The 13,879-nt window shown below is 64.6% G+C and overlaps 2 protein-coding genes and 1 long non-coding RNA gene across 3 annotated transcripts in view; 2 read left to right on the forward strand and 1 right to left on the reverse strand.

Moving 5' to 3' along the window:
• The first annotated feature begins 458 nt into the window (after window positions 1-458).
• The window catches only part of LOC116829522 (uncharacterized), a 91,580-nt gene continuing 78,159 nt past the window's right edge, over window positions 459-13,879 (forward strand). Inside the window, exons 1-2 of the long non-coding RNA XR_012656888.1 lie at window positions 459-1,002; window positions 1,156-1,243. This is a non-coding gene — a long non-coding RNA (uncharacterized LOC116829522). The remainder of the gene's footprint in view (window positions 1,003-1,155; window positions 1,244-13,879) is intronic.
• RGL2 (ral guanine nucleotide dissociation stimulator like 2) lies at window positions 3,246-12,016 on the forward strand. Its single transcript, XM_075071528.1, is given in 16 exon segments — window positions 3,246-3,250; window positions 3,296-3,406; window positions 4,175-4,240; window positions 4,335-4,420; window positions 4,790-4,929; window positions 5,224-5,439; window positions 5,830-5,933; window positions 6,049-6,133; window positions 6,620-6,697; window positions 7,655-7,957; window positions 8,296-8,322; window positions 8,324-8,371; window positions 9,178-9,320; window positions 10,005-10,368; window positions 10,990-11,104; window positions 11,262-12,016. Coding segments are annotated over 16 exon segments (2,082 nt in total). The 3' UTR covers window positions 11,453-12,016.
• PFDN6 (prefoldin subunit 6) overlaps window positions 12,150-13,879 on the reverse strand; it is a 2,821-nt gene continuing 1,091 nt past the window's right edge. Inside the window, exons 2-4 of the mRNA XM_032788400.2 lie at window positions 12,838-12,908; window positions 12,631-12,755; window positions 12,150-12,344 (exon numbers count right to left, since the gene is read on the reverse strand). Coding sequence (XP_032644291.1) covers window positions 12,224-12,344; window positions 12,631-12,755; window positions 12,838-12,908 — 317 coding nt within the window. The 3' untranslated portion in view covers window positions 12,150-12,223. The remainder of the gene's footprint in view (window positions 12,345-12,630; window positions 12,756-12,837; window positions 12,909-13,879) is intronic.

A 13,879-nucleotide genomic window follows, 5' to 3' on the forward strand; every position in this document is an offset into this window, starting at 1 on the left:
CAGACGGGGAGGAGTATAGGGAGAACAGGACAGACAGACTGGGGAAGGGAGCAGGGACGCTGGGGAAGGGAGCAGGGACGGACGGACAGACGGGGGAAGGGAGCAGGGACAGACGGACGGACAGACGGGGGAGGGGAGCAGGGACAGACGGACGGACAGACGGGGGAGGGGAGCAGGGACAGACGGACGGACAGACGGGGGAGGGGAGCGGGGACAGACGGACGGACAGACGGGGGAGGGGAGCAGGGATAGACAGACGGGGAGGAGTATAGGGAGAACAGGACAGACAGACGGGGAAGGGAGCAGGGACAGACAGACGGACAGACGGGGGAGGGGAGCGGGGACAGACGGGGGAGTGTAGGAGGGGTTTCTTGTTGGTGTGTGTGTGACTGGGGAGGCGGGAAGGGTGGCTGCCTGGCTAGCTGCCTTGGCCTGCATGTCTGAGAGGTTCACTGGGTCCCTCTGTGCGCCCTCTTTCACCTGCACCCCCTTCCCTTCCTCCCTACTATCTGTGCCCCTGAACCCCTGCTGTGCCCCCTAACTTTCCCACCCAGCCCCCCAAGACCTATGCACCCCGAACTCCTCTGCCCAGGTCCACAGGCCCAGGCCTGTCCCATAGGATTGCAGGGGGCTCAGCTGGGCGATTCCCTCCCCCCGACGCCCCACCCCAGTAAGAGTTGCGCCCCCAAGTGGGCCTGAGCAGGACCCAGTGAACCTCTTCAGCATACACGCACCTTGGGGTGGAGGTGGTGACAGCCATCTGTCTGTCGCCCCCCACATACCCAGATGTCCCCCAAAGTGCTCCCTCTGCCTGAGGGGAGGGGGCAGTTCTGGGGGAGGCTGGTGGGGGCCACGCCCCAGTAGGCAGCAGGAGGGGGTCTCTGTCTGGGGGGGCGGGGGGCGCTGATGAAGGTTTTCCTGCGCCTGGGGGCGTGCCTGGGGCCGGGAGGTCAGGAGGGAGGGGGGCTGTCCCGGACTCGGTGGTACTGTCTGCCTGTCAAGGTGAGTTGGGATGGGACAGTGACAAGTCCTGTAGGTGTGTGAGGCTGCTCATATACAGCTGGCCAGGGGAAATCCAGGGGGAGGGGGGATGAGACTCCTGCAGATGGAGGGGTGGGGAGCAGTGATACCCGGGGTAACTCCGCTCTCCCGCAGCCCCCAGTGACCCTGACTGAGGAGGCCGAGGAGGGAGTGATCTACACAGTGACCACGCGCCAGCCCGGGGGCACCCAGCCAGGGGTGAGTGTGGGGGGCAGGGTGGCTCTGGTGCCATCTCTTCCCCGGGCCCCCAGCGGTATAGGGGGGCTGTCACTGAGAGGGGATGGTGTGGGGGGTCCAGGCTGGTTCTGATGCTCTCTCCACAGGCTCGGGGTCGGGGGGCAGCCAGGCCGGGTCACTAGGGGAACGTGGGGGGTCCAGGCTGGCTCTGACGCTCTCCCCACAAGCCCTGGAGTGGGGGCAGGGAGCCAGGCTGGGTCACTGTGGCGGAGTGAGGGTCCAGGCTGGCTCTGACACTCTCCCCACAGGCCCCAGGGAGGGGACGCGGGGAGCCAGGCTGGGTCACTGGGTAGGAGTGGGGGGTCCAGGCTGACTGGTGCTCTCCTCACAGGCCCCGGGGGGGTGGGGAGCCAGGCTGGGTCACTGAGTAGGAGGCGGGGGCCCAGGGTGACTGGCGCTCTCCCCACAGGCCCCGCGGGGAGGGGGGGGAGCCAGGCTGGGTCACTGTGGCGAAGTGGGGGTCCAGGCTGGCTCTGACACTCTCCGCACAGGCCCTGCGGGGAGTGGGGGGAGCCAGGCTGGGTCACTGTGGCGGAGTGGGGGTCCAGGCTGGCTCTGACACTCTCCCCACAGGCCCCAGGGAGGGGAGGCGGGGAGCCAGGCTGGGTCACTGAGGGAGCATGGGTGTGGTCCAGGGGCTGATGGTGCTCCTTCCCTAACAGGCCCCGGGGGTGGCGGGGAACCAGGCTGGGTCACTGTAGGTAGGAGGCGGGGCCCAGGGTGACTGGCGCTCTCCGGCCCACAGCCCGCGGGGAGGGGGGGGAAGCCAGGCTGGGCACGTGTGCTCGAATATGTGGGGGTCCAGGCTGGCTCTGACACTCTCCGCCACAGGCCCTGCGTCGGGAGGGGGGGGAGCCAGCCTGTGTGTCACTGTGGCGCTTAGTGGGGGTCCAGGCTGGCTCGACTCTGACACTCTCCCCAAGGCCCCAGGGTAGGGGAGGCGGGGAGCCAGGCTGGGTCAATGAGGGAGCCATTGAGGGGGTGCATAGGCTGCAATGGTGCCTCTCCCTACAGGCCCCGGGGTATGTGGCGGGGAGCCAGGCTGGGTCACTCTGATGTTAGGACCGGCGGCGGGCCCCAGGGTGACTGGCGCTCTCCCCAACCAGGCCCCGCGGTATGGTGGAGGGGGGGGAGCCAAGGCCTGGGTCACGTTTGTGGCGATAAACCGTACAGTGGGGTCCAGGCTGGCATCTGACACTACTACGCAAAGGCACTGCGGGAGAGGGGGGGGAGCCAGGCGGGGTCACTAGCTGGGCGGATAGTGGGGGTCAGGTTCTGGCCTGCTGACACTTCCCACAGTGCCCCAGGGGAGGGGATGTGCGGGGAAGCCACGGCTGGGTCCCTGAGGGAAGCATGTAGGGGGGTACTAGGCTGACTCGGTGACTCTCACTACCAGGCCCCGCGGGGGAGGTTGGGGAGCCAGGCTGGGGTCCGTGATGTAGGAGGCGGGGTGCCACGGGTGATCTGGCTGCTCCTCCCAGCAGGCCCGCGGCGGGGAAGGGGGGGACCAGGTTGGGTCACTGTGACGAAGTGGGGGTCTCAGGCTGGCCTCTGACAGCTCTCCGCACAGGCCTGCGGGGAGGGGGGGGAGGCCAAGGCTAGGGCACTGTGGAGCTATGTGGGGGTCCAGGCTTGGCTTCTGACACTCTCCCCACAGGCCCAGAAACCCACTTGAGGGGAGTGCGGGAGAGCCCAGGCTGGGTCACTGAAGGGAGCATGAGGGGGTACAGGCTGACTGAGTGCTCTCCCTACACGGCCCCGGGGGGGCGGGGAGCCGGCTGGGTCTACCTGCGTAGGAGGCGGGGCCCCAGGGTGTCTGGCGTCTCTCCTACAGGCCACCGGGGGAGGCGCGCGGGAGCCAGGCTGGGTCACGGTGGCAGAGTGGGGGTTCCAGTCTGGCTTCTTGGCTCAATGCTCTCTGCACAGGCACTGGGGGTGGAGCGCCAGGGAGGCCAGGCGTGGTCATCATGCGGTAGGAGTGGGCGGGGCCCAGGCTGACTTTGTGCTCTCCCCACAGGCCTCCGGGGCCGGCAGGGAGCCAGCCCGCTCGTGAAGGCCGGGGTTGCTTGCGTGCCGGGCTTGTGTTCCGGCACCTGCTGAGTGCCCAGATGCTGGGGCGACCGCACCTGTACGTTCTGCTTCCTGGTCACCGTACCGGGTGTATCGCCCGCCTCCCCACTGGTCGCTGGGGCTGTCTGCTTGACAGGGTGAAGGGCTCGTGGGGTGGAGGGGGCGCAGGATGGTGAAGGGGAGGAGGGGGCGCAGAGATTGCTGGGAGGTAAGTTCCGGCGGGGAGGGAACGGGTGTGCAAGAACATGGGCGTGACGTAAGGGGAAAGGGGTACCAGGACATGGTGTCACAATAGGGGCAAGATGCTATGGTGGAGTGCTCAACGAGCGCGGGCTGCGAGGACACGGGATACAGTAGGGTGAAGGGGGCACGAATGCTGGGGGAAAGTGCGGGCGTTTGAGGCGGGTATGAATAGGGATTATAGGGTGGGGAAGAGAGGCAGAGGGATGGGGGGGGACAACATAGGGGAGAGCCTATTGGCTCCACTTGGCCGAGGAGATCGATGCTGTCGGCGGGGAGAAGCAAGGCCCATGGATCAGGGAGGATGAGAGGGAGGGGCTGGGACTCGGAGGGCGGAGAAGTTAGGGAGCGCAATGCGGGTCCGTGTTGGGAGTCGGGACTGGGTAAGAGCGAGGCGGGCAGGGGCGCCATGGGGGGTTCCATGAGACGGGGAGGGCTGGGACCTGTAGCAGCTGGCGCCATCGCGCTCTGGCTGCTACGGGGACATGCACATTAGGGAAAGGAGCCTTCCTGGCACTGTGGGACATGGGCAAGGCCCCAGGGGCATGGGCCGATGCGCAGCTCCCTGACCCGGTCTTCCCTCTAGGCTGCAGGATCGGTCGGGCGCTTGGAGCCAGGGCCCGTCTCCGCAGAGAAGACTGAGCAAAAAGCGGTGAGTGGACCCCCCCCACAGCCTCCCCCTCACCTGTCCTCTGGCTGTGTCCCATGTCACCCCCATCTCCCTCAGGGCCTTCTACTGCCTCTAGGTTGATGGTGCTCCTGGCTGGGATGGGTAACCTGAGGATTTCGGAGGGGCCGTTGGACCGCCTATTCGCTCCTCTGAGCGCTATCGGTAAGCGACTGGGCCCGGCAGCCTGCAATGTGCACTGGGGGCAAGTGGCTCCGAGGCTGAGGATATGATGCCTAAGAACTCGTTGCCATACGGGGCGGTGCCGGCGGGGGTCCAGCAATGAGGTGAGGGGGGCTGGGGGTGGGCGAAAGCCTGGCAGGACCTGGGGAGGGGGGCAGTATGGATGGGGGTAACGGGTACTGGTTGCAGAAGGAGTTGGGTGGCAAGTTGGGGGGCCAAGAGGCAGGCAGATAAGGGTGGGGGGCAGATCTGGGGGATGGGGAGGTGGGAGGGGGTACTGGGGTTGGTGGGAGGGTCTATATGTGGGGCAGGCTCTCCCCCACTGGGTCTAACACTGCCCCCCCCTTGCAGGGGAGCTGGAGGAAGAGGAATGGGGGGTAGGGGAAGATGGCCCCGAGGGGGGAGTGTCCCCCAGGGGGGACCCTGACCCCCTTGACATCCTGATCTTCCAAGCCGACCATGTGGCTTCTCAGCTGACACTAGTGGAGGCGGTGAGTGTGGGGAGGGGGCGGGGGAAGGGGCTGTACCCCACAGGTCCCCACGTCAGGGTATTTGTGGGGTGGGGATAGGTAATGGGGGGGGACTCAGTGTTTAGGTTACAGGGGGGGGTTCAGGACACCCCAGGAGATGTTCCTGTGGGTGAGGGGTAAGGGACTCCTCTAGCAGTGGGTTGGGGTCGGGGTGCAGCCCCCCATTAATCCTGCCCCCTCAGGTGCTGTTCCCAGGCGCGGTAGGTGGGAGGGATTGGGGTGCAGCCTCCCATTAACCCCTTCCCCTCCCCCCAGGCGCTTTTCCTGCGGGTCGTGCCCTACCAGTGCCTGGGCTCGCTCTGGTCTCAGCGGGACAAGAAGGGGCGGGAGCGGGATTGCCCCAGCGTCCGTGCCACGGTGCACCAGTTCAACCGCCTGGCGGGGGCCGTGATCCGCTCCTGCCTGGCGAGGCCGGGGCTGCGCCCCCAGCAGCGGGCCCGGATCCTGGAGAAATGGATCCACGTGGCTGAGGTGAGTGTGGGGCCAGAGCTCAACCCTCTGGTGTCGGGGTCGTCACACTGTGTCGGGCCCCCAGACCCCAACCGCGTCCCTGGCCCCCAGCACCGGGCCTGCATCCTGGAGAAATGGATCCACGTGGCCAAGGTGAGTGTGGGGCCGGAGCTCAGTGCTCTGGGGTCAGGGTCACCGCACTGTGTCTGGTCTCACAGCCTGGGCCGTCCCCGGCCCCTGCCCCCAGCAATGGGCCCATGGCTCATGAGAAAAGGATTCACACAGTGGAAGTGAGAGCAACGTCTGATCTCAGCTCTGCCCCCAGTACCAGCCAGGCCCCCCCGACCCCTGAGCCAGCCCAGCCCCTGCCCTGCAGCTGGCCCCCCGTGACCCTGACCGCTGTGTCCCCAGGAGTGCCGCGCCCTGAGGAATTTCTCGTCTCTCTGCGCCATCATCTCTGCCCTGCAGTCCAGCCCCGTGCACCGGCTCAAGCGGACCTGGGATGAGACTGCCAGGTGGGGCTGGGCCGGGGTGTGTGTGTGTGGAGCCGGGTGGTTGGGATGGTCGGGGGCCATCAGGGGGGGCAATGTCTCAGGGGTCACTCACCCCCCCCCCCGATCCTCCCGCCAGGGACGCGCTGCGCAGCTACGAGGAGCTCAGCACCATCTGTTCTGAACAGGATAACTACAGCCTGAGTCGGCAGCTGCTGTTCCAGGTGAGGGGCCACCTGCCTCCCGACTCCTGTACCTCACCCCCATCCTGCCCCACATCTTCCCCCCCAGCCACCCCGGCTCCTGTGCCCCCATCCTGCCCCACATCTTCCCCCCAGCCACCCCGGCTCCTGTGCCCCCCCCATCCTGCTCCCTCGGCTCCCAGTCCCCCAGCCTGTGCCCCATCCTAACCCCAACTCCCTGCCCCCAGCCGCCTCCCAGCCCCCCGGCTCCTGTGCCCCCATCCTGCTCCCCGGTTCCCTGCCCCCCATTACTGCCTCCTACCCACCTCCTCACCATGGCTCCCTAATGTCCTCCTTTCCCATCCTGCCCCCCACTCCCTCCCTCTGCCCCCTCCCTACCCAACTGGCCCAACCCCTGTGCCTCACCACGTCTCCTGTATCCGCCCTCGTCCCCGACACCTTCCCATGTCTCATTGTTCCTCCTCACACTCGCACCCTGTGCCCCTCTCACATTCCTCTGCCCCCCAGGAGGGCACCTCCAAACCATCTGGCACTGACCCTGCCCCACGCCGGCAGCCGCGGAGACCCCAGGAGCAGCGCCCAGTGGTGAGTGGGGGAGGGAGGGGCACAGGATAGGAGGGGCTGCCCCGTTCCTGTTCTCCCCCTCCAGGGCCCAGGAAGGCAGAGGTGGGGGGGATACTGAGGCGTGGTGGGCTTGGACAGCCCTGGTTGGGGTATATGGGGGGCTGGGCAGAGGCACAATAGGCTGGGAAATATGTGGGGGGCCCAATAGCTTGGGTTGGAGGTATGGTTTGGGTGGGGTATATGGGGGGCTGGAGGCCAGGCAGGGGGCTGTGGGGCGAGGGGATTGGCAGTGTGCTTTGTGTGGGGCTCTGTGGGTGCTGGAGGGTGCATGGTGGGTGTGGGATGGGTAGGCGGGTGTCACGGGGTCCCTGGGCGATGCTCTGGAACTGCTCCCCACAAAGCCAGGCAGGACTCTGGGAAGCCTCCTCTCCCTTGGAGCAGACTGTCTCCAGGGCAAGAAGCTTCCACAGCTTCAGCCTTTCTGGGTCTGACCTTGGAGCATTCAGCCACCCCTGCCCCTCCGTGTGCTTCCCGCAGCGAGTCCGCCCAGGCGGGGTCCTGGGGGAGCCAGAGAGCCCTGCACCCCAACTCCGCAGTTAGATGTGACTATCAGCCAGCAGGTAAAAGAGGTTTATTAGTTGACGGAAACATGGTGTAGAACAGTGTGTGTTAGCACAGAAATCAGTAACTTTCAGCCAAGTCCATCTGGCCCAGGACTCCCCGTCTTCCAGTCCCCCCAAGCAGACTGCCAGCTTCCAGCGACCCCACCACAGACACCCCCATTGCTGCTTCTCCTCATCTTTGTCTCGCTTCTGAGGCCAAGAGTCACCTGGTTGCCAAAAGCGACAGAGTCCTGTGGCACCTTAGACGCATTGGAGCATAAGCAGGTCTGAGAGTCTGTAAGGTGCCACAGGCTCTGTCCTTCTTTACAGCTACAGACTAACACAGCTCCCCTCTGAGAAGTCACCTGGTCCTCAGGTTACAAAGGGCACCTGCCATAGCACATGTGCAGGCAGCTGGAGCAGCCTCATGTGCCCCAGAGGGTCTCAGCCAAAATCACACACCCCTGTTCCCACCACCGAGGTATTGGTGCAGCACACAGGGAAACTGAGGCACACATTCATGCAAAACAGTAAAACTCACATAGGCTCAACAGTAAGACTCACATACAATATAAGAAAGGCTGGAGCGTTCACGGCAGGCATGGGAGGACTAGGTGGGGTGCTGTGTGGCAGGCGGGGTGTGGGGGGTTGGAGGGGGCACGGTGGGAGTGAGGGGCAGGTGAGGTCTGTGGGTCGACAGATTGGTGGGGGCGCTGTGGGGGGCTGGAGGGTGGCATGGCAGGCACTGGGTGGGGCTATGGCAGGTGCTGCGGGGCAGGGGGGTTTGTAGGGGCGTGTAGAAGGTGCCTGGGGGCTAGGCGAGTGCTTGTGGATGGAGGGGCGGTGGGGGCTGAAGGGTCAGTGGTGGGCATGGGAGGGGCTAGGCGGGGTTGCAGGGGTTAACAGGTGTTTGTGCAGGGCCGGAGGGTGCACAGCGGGGTGGGTGGGGGGGGCATGGTGGGAATGGTGGGGGCTGGGCGGGGGGGGGCTGCCATTCTCTGACTCCTGCTCCCCCAGGGCGTGGTTCCGGACCTGGGCACCTTCTCTGCGAGACCTGGTGATGCTGGACACGGCCATGAAGGACGAAGCGGAGGTGAGACCGAGGAGGCGGGGGTGATCCAGCACCCTGTTAGGTGTGAGGGGCTGGGTTAGGGTTAGGTATGGAGGTGGGGTGAGGACAGCATTGGCAGTCGGATGGGAAGCCATGCCCACGGTCTCACGGCAATGTTGTCGCTCATGGAGGGTACCATAGCTGGTAAGAGACAGCGAGAGGGTTCACTGGAGACGCGCAAGTTTGTGGTTAGTGAGGGGGTGATTTCAGGGGGCTGGCGCATGGGGGCAGGGAGCAATGGGGGAACTGGGGGGCCAGGCAAGGAAGCAGCAGGGAGCAATGTGACCAGGCAGTGGGGGCTGGGGAGCAATGGGGGTTGGGAGTGTATGGGGGGTCCGGGAGCACGTGTGGGTCGGTTGTGGGGGCTCATTGGCACCTTCTCGTTCTCTGGCGAACGGATACATCACTTCGAAGAACGCGCAAGGTATTAGGCCGTGCCAGGGCCGCTGGCTCCCTCATGTTCTGGCTTGGGGTCCCCTCGTTGCTCTCCCCGCCCCCGGTACGCCCCCTCTGTCTGCTCTGCTGCCCCGGAAGTATAGCCCCTGGGCTCTCTAAGCTCTCCCTGCCCCCTCACCAGTACAGCCCCCTCTATCGCTCTTTGCCCCCACCTCGTACAGCCCCACCTGGCTCTCTGTGCGGTTCCTCCCCTGCTGGTTAACAGCCCCTGGGCTCTGGGCCCCCGCCCTTCCCCCACAGTATAGCCGCCCCGCCCGCTCTCTGCCCCGCTGCCCTGTCATAAGCCGCATGTCCGGCATGCCCCCACTAGTAACCACCCCACTCTCCCCTAGGAGTTCGGGTGGCTGGCCCACTGCGTCTCCTGCAGTCCGGTGCCGCAACTACAGTTCCAGCCCAAGCTCCCCCTTCAGCGCTGCTGCGGGCGCTGCGCCCCCCTGCTGAGGCACAGAGGTAGCTGGTGGTGGTGGGCTCGGGGGTATTGGTGCTGTAGGAGCTGTCGTGTGGTGGCAGTGTTGTTGGGCTTGACTGTTGGGTCGGATGGGCAGTGTTTGTTAGATTTATGGCGTGAGTATTGGTAGCGGTTGGGTGGGTGTTGCATGTAGGAAGGTGGTGTGCCGTGTAGAGGTTTGGGGGTTGTGGTGGTGCATGTGAGGGTGTGTGTGTGTAGAAGTTTGGCCGGGGGTTTGTGTATATTGTGCAATTCTAATTCCCCCTCTCCCCACAGTCACAGTCTTCCTCGTGATGATCTGGAACCCCCTGGGGAGGCCCAACCCTCCCAGCAGCCCCTGAAGCCCACCTGGTCTACTCCCACTGCACAAGAGCTGAGCATGGGCCGGGCGGCAGGCTGAGCATGATTGAGGGAGGGGGGCTCTGGACATTGAGGGGCCTGGAGGATAGGGAAGGGGGTGGAGGCTGGTGGGCTGAATGTAAAGCAGTTCTCCCCCCTCGCTCTCATCGATTACCTCCCTCATCTCCCAGGCTGCTGAGTCCCGGGGGAACCCTTGGTTCTCCTGGGAGGGGCCCAGCTCCCAAGGGGCCTCTGGCTGCAGGCCCTGACCTGCTCCGCCCCCCCGTGGCCACGCAGCTGCTGTCTCGCCTGCGCAGTGAGAGACCCCCACCTACCACTGCTTCCTGCCCCCACCTGATCACTCTCTCCCAGTCCTGCACCCCACCCCCCTTTCCCCCTCAGTCCCCTGCCCCTTGTCCCATTCCTCCCCCTCCCTCAATCCCAGCACTGTGCTCTTCGCTGTCCCGTCACCCCCTCTGCGTCCCCGCAGCACATGAAGTGGCCGTCAGTCTCTGCGCTGGACACAGCTCCTGAGGACGTGGGTTCCTCGGCCGGGGGCCTCTCGCCCCCCACCCCCACCGGGGGGGGCTTTCCCCGGGGGCACCGGCGCTCGGCTTCATGCGGCTCTGCCTTCCCTGCCCCTCCCAACCCGGAGTCTGGGCATCCCCCCTCCGACTGCTGCATCATCCGTGCCCGCATGGCCCTGCACAATGGCAGCCTCTACAAAAGCATCCTGGTGAGCACCCGGATGCCTGGGTCCTGTCTCCAGGTTGGGGGCTGGGAGCCAGGATGCCTCGGTTCTCTCCCATCTCTGGGAGGGGGAGTGGGCAGCTGGGATTCGGGACACCTGGGTTCTATCCCAGCTGCTAGGGGGGAGCAGGGGTGGCTGGGAGCCAGGACTCCTGGGTTCTCAACCCTGCCCTGTCTGTCTTGCTGTGACACTTCCTGCTGCAGTCAGTGTGTTTGGGGTGGGCCAGGCTATTAGTTTAGCCTGGGAACCTCCCTTTTCCCCAAAGTGACCCCAATCCCACAGCTGCTATGGGGAGGGGGCAGCTGGTCCCCTGACTCAGTGCCCCTCTCTCTGGGGAGGGGCTGCCACATTGTGTCTGTTATGAACAGGTTAGCCCTATACGTGTGTGTGCATCGTTGAGGCGGGGGTGTTGACTGGGTGGGCATGAGGCTTTCTGGGATGTCTGGCAGGATTTGCTGCGTTCTCCCAGCTTTGCATGTTGGGTGGGGGGGTGGGGGGCGGCGCTTGTGTTATCTCTGTGGGGTGATCACTTCCCTGTATGTGGTGGTGCTCTCTGGGGCGCCTGGGCTGGCTCTGTTGTGCACAGTGCGAGTTGTGTTGCTGTAGGTGACCAGCCAGGACAAGACCCCGTCCGTCATCGCCAAGGTGCTGGAGAAGCACGGCCAGGAGCGGGGGGCTGCCCCCCAATTCCAGCTGGTCCAGCTGCTGCCTGAGGGGAAAGGTGAGGGGTGCAGGGGGAATTGGTGTCCCTGGGGTAGGGATTGGGGGAGCAGGGAGCACCCATAGCAATGGGGTCTCCCTAGGGAACTGGGGTCCCATGAGTGGGTGGGGGGACCCTATTCCCTACCCCCCCTCACACCCTCTCTCTTCCCCTGCAGAGCTGACCTTCCCGCCTACAGCCAATGTCTTCTATGCCATGAATGGCTCCAGCTTGGACTTTGTGCTGCGCCCCAAGAGCGCCCAGGAGCCTCCCCTGCCCCCCAGTGCTGCCCCCCGCAGGGCTGAGCTCAGCGCCACCTTCCCCAAGATCAAGGCCACTGGCCGCAAGCTCGCCAGGGCCCTCTTCTGATGGCGAACCCCAAAACTGCCCTGCGGCTTCCTGGGCCTGGAGGAAAGGAAGTGACCTGCACTCTCCCGGGCTTTGAGGAAGGGAATTGGAGCTGCCTAGGGCTGTCTGCTTGGCCTGGGGCTGCTCTCATGTCTTCTGGCATCAGGGTCTGGTCTGCCCCGGGGCAGCCTGCCCAGCAGCCTCAGGGCCATGACCTAAGTGCCTTGAAATGGATGATGTCCTGACACCTCCTCCCCCTAGAGGTCAGGACCTACTTCCTGTCCCCCCAGGAGGTACAGCTGGGGGTGGGCTGCCCCCATGGGGCAGGGGCAGTGACCCCCCACAGCACGGGCTCACCCCTGCCAGAAGGATTCTGTGGGGAGGCCACTGTGATAACGTCCTGCTAGACAGAGGTGGGAGATGGGGTGCCCCCACTGGTGCCGAGATGGCAGCTTCTCAGGGACTTGTCCCAGCTGGACGTGTGGGGGGAAGGACTGTGTGATCCAAGCCCCCATCACTGTATAGGGGGCTTGTGGCCCCAGCCTTGTTTGCGGTAACACTAATGCAATAAAGACACTAGAAGCAGCTGGCAAGAGAGCTGTGCCTGGGGGGGACAAAGCCCTGCCCTGCCCTGCGAGGAGGCAGCCAGAGCTAGTGAACAGCAGGGGCCCAGGGCCGGTGAGTGGGGGTGGGAGGGAGCACAGAGAGCCAGGTGCCATCAGTTTGTGCATCACCTCTTTATTTCAAACAGTGAAAACCTTAAATACAGCCCCCACCCTCCCGAGCATTGTCTCATGCCTTGGCCACCCCTTTGCCCTGGGCTCGCTGATACTCCTGCTGCAGCCGGGCCAGCACCTCCCGCTGCTGTTCTGCCTTCTTCTCAGATTCCTGCATCTGCAGCTCGTAGCGCCTGCTGCAGGGGGAAGAGAGAGAGTGAGCTGGGCCTAGAACCCTCCTCCCAGCCCCCAAAACAAGAGGCCCCAGAGCTCAGGCCCCTGCCCACCCCGGGGCTGGATTGAGGAAATGCCCATTTCCCCACCCCATGAGCGAGCCAGGGCTGCCTGGGAGTGGATCCTAACCATGCCCCCTAGAGGGGAAGGGCCCATCCTGTGAGCCAGCCAGTGCCCCTGCCTGGGGGCTGGAGGAGCAGAGAGCCAGCCCACCACTCAGGAAACCCCCTTCCCCCCCTCCACACATACATCTCCCCAGCAATATAGTCCAGCCGCTTGCTGACAGTGGCTTTAGCCTCGTCCATGTCCTGTTTCACCAACACCGGGCCAATCAGCTTGTAGACAGTGTTGGTCGCATCCAGCAGCCCCAGCTCCTGTGAGGGAGCAGAACAAGGGGAGGTGAGGGGCAGCTGGGGGGGTGGGGGAGAGTACAGAATTGGGGGGTGGGGAACTCACCTCCTTGACAATGTTGTTCTCAGTCAACTGTGCCTCCAGTTTCTGCCGCGCTGCCATGGACTTGCTGAGATCTGAGGGGCACACACGGAGGGGACCCCATGAGCTGCAGGGCTGCAGCCCCATAGGGAGCAGCTGGGACCCCTGCCCACATCACAGCTGCCCAGAAATCAACCTGTCTCTTATAGTGCAGCACAGGTGAATAACCCCTGGGTCTACAGGAGGAGATTGGCCGGGAGGACATTGAGACTCAGCTTCACTCTGCCCGCAGTGGGGTTCTGCAGGCCAGGGGCTGGGGGTCTCTGTGCCAGTACTCAGGTGGCAGGGAGACCCCAGGGCAGGGATGCTCTCCCCACTGGGATCAGAGACCACAGCGTGCCAAGCCAGCCCCTTCCCCAGCCTGTGTATTCACATTAGGAGTAACTGGGGGAAGAGGTGTGGGGGGAGGGAATGTGGAGGTGCAATGAAAGTGGGGAGAGAATCTGAGGAACTAGGGGTAGTTTGTCAGGGTGAAGGGGGGCAGCAGGGACCCCAGAGAGTGGAAGGGAGCAGGGAGAGTTATGGGAAGGAGGTGCAGGGATGGATTATAGGGCACAGTAGCCTATAGGACACAAGCAAGTTATTGGGGATGGGACAGAATTCAGGGTCCCCAGAGACAGGGGATGGGGGACTATCAGGCACAGGGGGTTAGGGGCAGGCACTGGTGCAGGGCCCAAGGTGGCAGTAGGTTAAGGGCAGGAATTAGTGGGGAGGTGATGGGGAAAGGGGAGGCCTGGGGTTACGGTGTGGACACTTAGGGTTATGGGTCAATGAGAGGAGGGAAAGCCCAGGGGTTATGGGGCAATGAGGGGCGGTGAGGAGCCCTGGGGGTTATGGGGCAATGAGGGGGGGAGGGGGACGATAGGGCAGAGGTGTGTAGTGGGGAAGGGGTGAGAGACAGGTTATGAGGTAATGCAGGGAGGGGGCTGATGGAGGAATGGGGGCCCAGGGCTTGGCGGGGGCAGGGACGTGATAGGGGTTGAGGCAGGTTATGGGCCGAAGGGGG

Source organism: Chelonoidis abingdonii, chromosome 12 (assembly GCF_003597395.2).
Source record: "Chelonoidis abingdonii isolate Lonesome George chromosome 12, CheloAbing_2.0, whole genome shotgun sequence".
In the NCBI taxonomy this organism is placed as follows: Eukaryota; Metazoa; Chordata; order Testudines; family Testudinidae; genus Chelonoidis; species Chelonoidis abingdonii.